The sequence below is a fragment of the Nestor notabilis genome, unplaced genomic scaffold (genome assembly GCF_000696875.1).
Source record: "Nestor notabilis isolate BGI_N333 unplaced genomic scaffold, ASM69687v1 scaffold12644, whole genome shotgun sequence".
Classification (NCBI taxonomy): domain Eukaryota; kingdom Metazoa; phylum Chordata; class Aves; order Psittaciformes; family Psittacidae; genus Nestor; species Nestor notabilis.
In genome coordinates, this window is record NW_009926111.1 from 40,125 (window position 1) to 50,190 (window position 10,066).

A 10,066-nucleotide genomic window follows, 5' to 3' on the forward strand; every position below is an offset into this window, starting at 1 on the left:
CAGGAATGAGGGAAGATAACAGGAAAAAAGTACATTAAAGAAAACTACAATCTTTTCAAGAAGTCATTGCAAAAGATCAAGATTTGGATAGCTAGCAATAATACAACATAGCAAACTGAGCAAGTTATCATTACCTAAGCAACCGACCTGACTTCCCTTTTCAGCTTTCTGACAGGTCCTGTCTTTCCTTTAAAAGCTTTTCTTTAAAATACAGGCTGATTAAATGTAATTCACTCTCAGCCTGACAAGAACAATTCAAGTATCTGTTCTCTTAAGTATAAAACCCCAGAAGATAAGCCAGTAGGACTCCCCCTCCGAAGAAAAACCTACCAGACCTAGTTTTAAGTTTTTGCTTATTTCATCTGTGCTTGTTACTTGTTCTTAATCTTACATAGCTTACTATGAACTAGGATATTCAGGAAAGCCTGAAACCATTCACTGCATGTTATCCTATTAAATTTAGTGGCCTCTTTGAAAAATCCAAGCCTTAACCTCTTCCTGGAACAAGACACTGAGAACATTCTTGCTCCCTGTCCCAGTTCTAGGTGGAGCTGATAAGGACCAGTACCAATATTAAAGAAAGCTGAATTACTACAGAGAACATACAAATGAGGTGCAAAAGGTTGAACAGTAAAATTGGAACTTTATGAAGTGCACCATCAGCACTGCTCTTCTGAGCACAGAGTGAGCTCAGGGAGACAGGCTCAACAAAGCCATTCACCTCTTCTTTTGCAGTGCCTGTGGGTTTTTTTTTTTTTTGCCTAATTTCCTGAAACCAGTCATAAGGTCAGAAAACTGCTAATATAGCACAAAGCAAGTAGCAGACACTTTTCTTTTACACAGCTAAGCCAGTCCTTGCTGGATCTTCAAGTAGTGCCCGTAGCTTTAATACACCAAAAGCTTTGAAAACCCATATCATAGGAACACAAATATAATAGTCTCCATTTTAGCTATATCTTTGAGATTAAAGGGTTGAAACCAGTCTGACAAGTACAGCCCTTCCACTAGAAACAATATTCTTCATTGTTTCTAAGACAGATAAATATTAACATATGTCTCTGTATAATGCAGGTACTTTGCTGCAACTAGAATAAAAGTTGTCCTCATTCTACCATGGTTTTAATCTATGTATATGCTCATTACTTAATATATGAGCTCTCTCCTGCTTCCACCAAATTTCAGTAGGAATTCTTTGTTAAACTCCCTTAGCCATACAAAAAGCACACCTTTAAATGTACTTAACTCACTTGGAATACATCCTTATTACTGGGAATCTCTATGGAGATACTAGTTGCCAATTTTGAAGTATCTTGAATTATTGACATCCATTAGAAACTTTCTGAACATAATCAAAAGCTAAAGGTTGCTCAGTGGGTTGGATTAGTCCCTGCCCAGAACTTTCCTGCACACTAGAAAAGGATAAAGAGATTACTCCAGCGGTTTTTAGCTGCAGTTGGGTACTGGCTCAGACAGCCTGAACTGAAAGTTTCCTTCCTTGTTTCTCACAGCATGTGCCAGCATTTCTTGATGGGAATGCAAAGATTAATTACAGCTGTACTTGCTCTGAACAAATCCTTATATTCAATACAGTCCTGCAAGATTTAGAGTAGCGCTAATTAGAGCTTAGAACAACAATTCTGCAAAGACAGACATACTGAGTATTTTTTCTAATTATTTTATGCATAATAAAATCAAAGCTCCTTTCCAGAAGCAGGGTAGCATTTATTCTCAAGAGCTGGGAGCCAGAAGGACTTTTCCAGTCTAAACCCATTAGATTTTGTGTTTCAGTGCTATTGCTGAAAGTAAGATAACTGCTACCACACGCTGAGAAAGGCAAGGCCGAGTACAGGATTCGTTCTGTAAACCTTTTGGGACACCCAGACAGTTCTCTAATGGGCTCAATTACAAGAGGTAAAGACAAAACAAGTTTGTTCTTAATAAAACACACATGAGTAAAAAGAAATCTTTCAACTAGAAAAATGGCAGTCATTAGGCAAGATGCAAATTCTCGTAATGAATTTTCAACATGGGAGCTGTATCTATGAAGTTGTTTCTCCCATTCACCTGAACCACACCAAAAATGCAGACAAGATTTATTGGCATCTAAAGGCCAAAAGCGAAAACTCCTACAGGCAGCCTTACACAGTACCAGAAAAATACAAGGCTTTTTAATCTACCTCCAAGAACCTAAAAGTTAAAAAGTAGGACCACACAAAGCTTGAATTTCAGCCTTTTGGTAGCCATTGACAGCAGGGCATTAGTGAAGCGCATTAATGCACTGTACATTTGAAAGACTTTTGAATTGATTTTGCCTTAAGTTTTTGATCTTTAAATAAAATAGAACAGGAAAAATTGTAGAGTGCTGGGAATTCACTGCACAGAGCACTAGAACAGCCAGTAGCACAGCCCTCTCTATTCAGCGTCTGTCTCAGTTCCCATATGGTAGCCGTATCAATTTCTTGTTATGCACTTATTTATTATGTATGATCTGCTCCTTACTTTCCAGCTTATCCTCCCAATTCCATGCAGACTACATTTCATCCAGCTGTTGCATTTTGTCATAACCTAAAGCCAGGAGCAATTCATGGCAAGAATCCTTTTACTTTTCCACAGAGCATTTAGTACTGAGAGCCTTAATGCCTGGTTGAGACTTCAGGTAGGTACTGTTACAAATTGCTGTTCTCTAACACTTTTCCATTTGTACTGTTTTGAAAAGGTCGTAATTCATGACCTTTCTGGTTCTTGTTATTTCTCTCCAAAAGCAGAAAGTATTTCAGAACAGCTAATAACCATTTTACACATCACACAGCTTTCTATGGATGGTTCTGCTAGAGAGAATGGCTTCTGTCATTGAGAAAAGTTATTGCACAAGTGGATTTTGCTAGAGCTCAAAATGATTTACAGTGTAAAATGGTTTATGACCTTTGGTTCTCTAAATGGCTTTGAATCCAGCCTACTTCAAATGCAAGTTCTTCTCGCCTCTTGCTCAGTGGCACTTAAAGCAAAACTGAGATTATCAAATGAAGCACTCCTTGCTGTAGGTGACAGATAATGTGTTACGAAGGCATCCTCAACTCTGCCTCCTGCTCCAGCTTAGTCCTGAATGTGAACCTCAGTGGCTGTCAAGACACACTAGTGCTGGTACAGCCAAATGCTGCTGAAGAAGTTCCTCTGGTGGCAGCAGGCCCATCAACCTACATCATTTAAGCATTTATTTTCGGAATACTGTAAATATGAGACTGTGCATTTAACTTCTGTAGATGCAAACTGACAAACTATACAATATTAGCCAATATCCACAGAATTTTGTGCAAAGATTTCCAGCTGCATTTTGCTTTATGTTACCTGTCAATTTTTAATAAAACCCAAACTGTAACTCACCAACTCTCACCTCTTTAACAAAATGCCACTTTTGTTTGAGAGTTCTTACTTGAGACTTTGATCTGAAAAAAATTTTCCTATTTGGTCTTAGAGACAGGATTAGAAGCCAGGGACTCCAACTGCTAATCCTTCCTACTACACACCAGACAGAATGCTTTGCAGTATTATACTTAAGCAATTAACTTCTTTTGCTGTACAAAGATGAGTCAAACTCCATAACTTAACGATAAACTTTTGAGGTCTTGGTATTAGAGGGCAGAACTAGAACTAAGAATTCAAATCTGGCACTTGATTGCCACAATTCTGGCATAAAACCTTGCTTAGATGTTTAACTGAAGAGATACGTCTCCATAACTCAACCTGCTAGATGAGTCCAGAGCATGGTATTATTTAAGCTGCATAGATGAAGTCTGCAAGTTAATGACCTTTTAAGTTAATATGATATCAAGGCCCAGCAACAGCAAACATGAGTTTCTGGTTTGTAGCACTACTGCCAATCCATCAGTTTTCTGGGTCAGAGTGGTACATCCCAGCCAGATCCGGAAAAGAGAAAAAGTCTACATGATTTAGAATCATAGAATAGTATAGGTTGGAAGTGACCTCCAAAGGTCACCTCAAACCATTCTCTGCCCAGCCTGTATTGGTGCTTGGGATTACCCTGACCTAGGTGCAGGACCTTGCACTTGGACTTGCTGAACTTCATAAGCTCAAGTATAGTCCGCTCCTGCAGATTTCATTTAACATGCTACTTCAAAAGTCACCTACTTCTCTTGTCAATCAGTACTCTGCTGCCCAACATCTCAACTCACTTGGCTTCTAGAGGCAGTCAAATGATGTCACGTAATCTCCACATGCTACAGCAGCCAGTATACAGCCTAACTCCCAATCACCTTGCATTACTGCCATACCTGTATCAAAATAAAGACATTTAAGCAAGAGTTTGTCCACCCTAAATCAAAAATTAGTATGAAAGACTAGCACTTCACCTCCATACCACCCCAAACACACAGCTGGCTCTGAGGCCTTGAAACCATCAGTTCCTTGCATAAGAATAATGCAGCAACAAAGCTATACCAACACAAGGAGAAGGCTGTTCACTATGCAACACTTCCAGCACACTATCTGTTCTGGCAGGTATAATTTAACCACTTTAGTTTATTTCAAGTGTCTGCTTAGAGGAAAAAAAAGACAATTAATTCATAGGGAAGTGACTCGTGTCCTGTTACAAATATCCCCAAAACCTCCACACCTCAAAACACTCAGAGAATGGTGAATTGATATAAAAGAAAGGCTCTTTAAAACATTTTCCAGAGTCTTCCCACATCCAAGGCTTCAGAGGCTCTTAGTATTTGAAGTATTAGTGGAAGTGTTCCATACAATTCCCTGTGCACAGATCTAAAAATAACTATGGACACAGTAGTAAGTTTTGCTCTATATTTGCAAGCCCCTTACTTCCCTCTCAGGAACCTACTTCCCATTAGTGCTGACATTTAATTTCTTCGTTTTTTAAAAAGGAGCTATTAAAACATTAGAAACTATTTCAACAATGCAGTGAACATCAACAATAATACATCAATATTACATTTAAATTGATACTCTAGTGATGGATTATGAATATATTGTGTATATTAAGAATAACTGCATTAAAACAGATGCATTTTGCAGCCTCCTTGGAGAGCCATGCTCTCTTTCGTATAAAGAAGGGTGGTATCTGTAAGCACAAGTCAGAAGTCAGTGTGGCTGCAGGTGAATAACTCAGCACAGTTGCCTTAACTGCAAATAAGCTTTGGAGTTCAGAGTAAAGAGCCCCATGAATGCTGAAAAGATAAGAATATGACTTGTACCACTGGAGAAGTTCAGAAGCTCTTGAAATACATAGTTACAGGCTACAAAGACTTGGTGTCTTGAAGCTAAGCAGTAAGAGTCATTCAAATAAAGATACTGCTTTGGCTAAGAGTAGTTATGATGGAAATATAAAAACAAAACCAAAAAGCAATGTGCACGTTTAAAAAAAAGCTGATAAAATAATGTCAGTTTTGTTTTAGAATCGACGAAGCTAGATGATGGCCTCTGCAGATCTGCTGGCTGTTAACTCAAGCTCTGTAACAGTGCTAGCACACAATATGTATCTGTTCTGACCCTGACAAAAGTATAATTTTCTTGCCTGACATGTCCTCTTTGTCCCATCCTTACCCACAATGACATGAAATATGTCAAGTTGTAAGAAGTCAAAACAGTAGCTAACCTCACTTCAGATTTTGTTTGTTCTGGACACATTAAAACCAAAGTAAATGGCTTTTCACATTCTCCCACTAGAGACCTGGGAGGAAGGAAGAACAAAAGCCAAAACAGAAACCACCTGACCAAAGCAATTCATACATGGGCCTCAGTGCCAATGGTTTATAGCACAAAAGGAAATGTCATTTATGGGTGCGAAAAGGCTTGCAGATACATGCACCTGAACTCCCAAACATACCCAAATAATTGTTATTAGGATCAAACTGAAGAAGCTTCCACCCTTTCAGCTAAATGATCACTGAAATCCCAAGGTCCTTTCTCCAAGAAGCCATTCAAAATAGAATTTGTCTCCACCTGCTGGCAATGGAGAATTAACATCCAGTTGCCCAAACTACCATGGGCAACCTCAACAGAACAAACGTTACAGGACATTTTGCAACACGTGATGAATGTATTCCTTTTTAACATACAGACAGAAAATGGGGTAGGATAATGAGGGCAAGGGAGAAGAGAGAAGAATCACATACTGATTACAAAGGAATTCCTATTCTAGTAGTTAAAAAATGAGGACGGAGACGTGACAATGTAACCAAACATACAATGAAGCTTTTGTCCCCAGACTACTTGGCTTGCATACAAGGAACAGAGGAACTTGGGTTGGTGGGGACAGGCTGGGGCAGGGGAAGAGCGAGAGGCTTATGTTTGTGAAAAGAAAGTGAAATTGGTTAGTCTGCTGTAAGAAAGACTGTGAAGAAAAGAAGCAAAAAAGCACCCTGCTATTGTAGAATCCACCCACTCGCTTCTGAAATGCTCAAAGACCCAGACAGGCATTTACAAACAGCACTTTTAGGCACTGAATATGAAGCAGAAAACACTCAAACGCCCAGAGGCAGCTTCTGTGGACCCAGAGAAGCAGCTTTCAAATTATATACAGTTATTGTCAGAGCCATTTTCTTTCAACTATTTTGCTGCTACTGCTGTGTCAGTCATTAAGCTCAGTGTGACAGACCACAGGAAGACACCTGTACGCTGATTTCCAGCTCTAGTTAACCAACCACCATGTTCTACGTTGTAGTTTTAAACAAAGTCACACAACTTCCTGGAGAAAAAGAGAGAGTTCAAAAGCAGAGCAGTATGTCCTATGTCTTAGAAGCCAAAATAATAACCATAATAAAAATGGAGCTGGTGTTCAGTTGACTGTAAGACCAGGGTGAAGAAAATGCAAGTGCTGAGTGTGGTTGTTATTTCAAACATTGTTGAGAAGCATTCAGAAAGATGATAGTAATATAAAGCTTGAAAATTTTAGTGACGATTTAAAAATGATTATAAACATAATAAATTCAGTTCAAATAAAGCATATTCCATATAATAGCTCACTTATGCTCAGTAAGAAAGGGAGTGCTGATGCAGAGGTTTTCTTTAGCCTTAGTTAAAATCAGTTCAGAAAAGATTTATTTTCTCAGAGTGCACTATATCTGGCTTCTATTTATTTACAGAAGTCTATATCCAGCGAGGGTTTAAACTAAATGAAGGTATGGGTTTATATATATCGTATATAACTATAAATAAGGCATTTCCTTAAACCACCTGCTTTCTTTAAGAACTTATGCAGTTTTAAAATTATTTTGTTAAAAGGAACTGTACTGTTAATCCCCATGTACTCAGGGAATTAGACTTCTGCTGCACCTAGAAGCGAGGCATAGAAACTTGTTCAAGCTATTAAGGTGTTAGTAATTCTTTTAGCAACCAATCCAGAAGTAGCATTTGTATCCTTGAGAATAATATATACATTTAAAATACTTCTCTGTAGTAAGTGCTTTTTATTTACAACTAAGATACTTTATAATCTCATGGTGATGCAGCCTCCACAGTAAAACAGCAGGACCCAGGAATTTCAAGTTGTTAGTGCCACAGATGCATGCAGCACAACTGAGTTACACAGTAGTTCTGTAATACACCATATCATTGCACTGCTGACAGCCCTTCTGGTGCCTGCTGGCCGCTCCAGTAACATTAAATAGGTTATATGAATGCCATCCAAAAAGATGCACAAGAGAACTATACCATGATGTTGAAGATGCATATTAAATGATCACTTGCATGCCTGCATGCTTCAGTTTTGTGGGCCTTTTTTATTTTTTGGAATTTCCTGTTTAATCCTCAAAGCCAGAGAATGCAGAGGTAGGCCTACTAGGCTTGGAATGCTATTTATTCAACAAACTGGACTTCTTTTTTTCCAGTTTGATGCAATTTTATTGCTAACCAGTACAGGAACGCACCTCCCACATGATCCAGATCTCCCCCTAAAAACATAACCCATGCTTGGTCATAGCACTTCCCAGAAAAAAAAAAGAAAGTAATTCCTATCAGCTTGCTCATGTAGTTATTCCTTACTATACTGGATTCTCTTAGTAGCTGTCTCATGTTAAATTCAAGTTCCCTGTGGCATGAACCATCTTTTTATTCCACATTTGACCAGCGCTTAGAACAGCAAAGTCTTAGTCTGCAACTACAGATGCTAGGAATTATGAAACAATTAATCTGTCTTCTCTCCCCCCTGCATGTCCTCCCCCCCATCCCCAGTGCTGTAATGTGGAGACTGTTGCATTTTTAGCCTGAGGAAATGAGGTTTAAACAATCATCCTGTGACAGCTTTACCTAGCCTTTATTTTTCAGCCTTTTAGCAATCTTGTGGTACTTCAGTGACAGATTACAAAGGTATTGAACAAGATGACTCAAGCATATACTAGTGGAGACAGAGGAGTACCTAAGGGCTGCAACAAAAACTTAACTACAGGATTAGACACTAAACAACCCACAGAGAGGAGCAGCATGAGGAAACGAACATTTCACTACTGGATTTCTCTAGTTTACCTTTACCTAATTCCTTCTTAAGAGTTTAAGGGAGACTACACAAAGCCATGGTTCTAACCTCTACCTAACTCCTCTAATTAAACACTGGTAACATATCCAGGCATGAAGAATTTCAACTGTAACTGTCTCTCTTTAGTAACAAAGGAAAAAAGAAAGAAAATAAAGCTGAATGCAGTCTGGGGACAAAACACCCAAAACAAAAACTTCTACCTGCACGTTAATATGTTAAAATCAAAGATTTACTAGAACAACTAGTATGTCACCACATATAGTTTTCCAAGAGCTAGTGACTGTGGTACTAGGTTGCAGGGATCACTACCTTGTTTTACTGAACAGGGAAGAAAAAGAGAGGAAAAAACCCAAAAGCATCTCCATCTTGTATATAGGAAGTAAAAAAGAGTGGATTATTTACAGCTGTCAGAAACACATTCCATACCAGAAGAGCAGCTATTTTGGCACAAGAACATGAAAACCTAGTAACGAGAAAGCAAGGAAGATAGCACATTTTTACGCTCACTGTCATCTTTCAGTTGCTTATCCAAGTTCCACTTGCAGACATCAGGATGAAAAGAAACAGTCAAATAGCAGCAGCCGGAATGGGTGCTGCATTCACTTCAAAAAGATCTGCACGCAGGAATAGTTTGCCAGTATCAATATAGTGCAAGCTGGCAGGACTGGAAAGTTACAAATTAAGTGTGCCTTCATCAGTGACCTACTATGAACAGACCTACTGAGCTGCTAAAATATTTTTAGTTCAACCAATTCCTGCCTTTTTTGGTTCCTCTTGCTCTTCCAGTTTATCCAGTCATGTGCACTTTTCCACTCCCTCTTTACTGCCATGTAGTTTTTCAAGTTCGGCTCCAATTACCACTTGTTTCTGCTGCTGAAGTGCTCAGATTTACAGCATTACTACAAATGGCTCATCTGATGCCTAGATTTTGCATGTAGCAAGCAATCTTTCAACTGAAGAGAGATGTATACAGCAGGGAACATTTTACTTCGCACCATGAAGAGGGACATACTCACCAGCTGATACTCGCTCCGACGGCTGAAGGCTTCCTTGATTCCCGAATCCCTCCACAGCGCGCCCAGGGCAGGTACATACAGCTGGAAGGTGGCAGGCTCTATGGGCATTCCAGCTTTGTTTTCAAAAGCCATCAAAAACATTCCATGCTTCTCATTCTCCGTGTACTGCCAAGGGATCCCCAGTTTGTCCCGTGCATCAACCAGAACCCTGCAGCCCTAAAGAATGATTCAGATAAGAAAGTCAGTGATAAAAAGATTAAAGTGTAAAAGAACAAGGACTCAGAGGTACTTGAAACTCTCTTGTATTTTTCTTGTGAGACTGAACTCAGAAGAGAATCATAAACATTGTTTATTGCAACATCTCCAGCAAAAATAAGATAGAAAGAGCTTGCTTGTGTAAGCAACTCATCAACAAAGTATTTCTCCAAGTGGAAAAATACACTAGCAGCAACAGCTAGTTGCGACAAGCAATACTACCAACAGATAATAAAAGTAAGCATCAAATGTGTAAGAGAAGTATCTGGGAACTAATGCATGATCCTCATAG

General features: G+C 39.0%; 1 protein-coding gene across 1 annotated transcript in view; it reads right to left on the bottom strand.

Moving 5' to 3' along the window:
- The window catches only part of GNA12 (guanine nucleotide binding protein (G protein) alpha 12), a gene marked incomplete at its 5' end in the record, with an annotated part of 23,135 nt that extends 13,397 nt beyond the window's left edge, over positions 1-9,738 (bottom strand). Inside the window, 1 exon segment of the mRNA XM_010013385.1 lies at positions 9,520-9,738. Within this exon segment, the coding sequence (XP_010011687.1) occupies positions 9,520-9,738 (219 nt within the window).
- Positions 9,739-10,066: the final 328 nt, after the last annotated feature.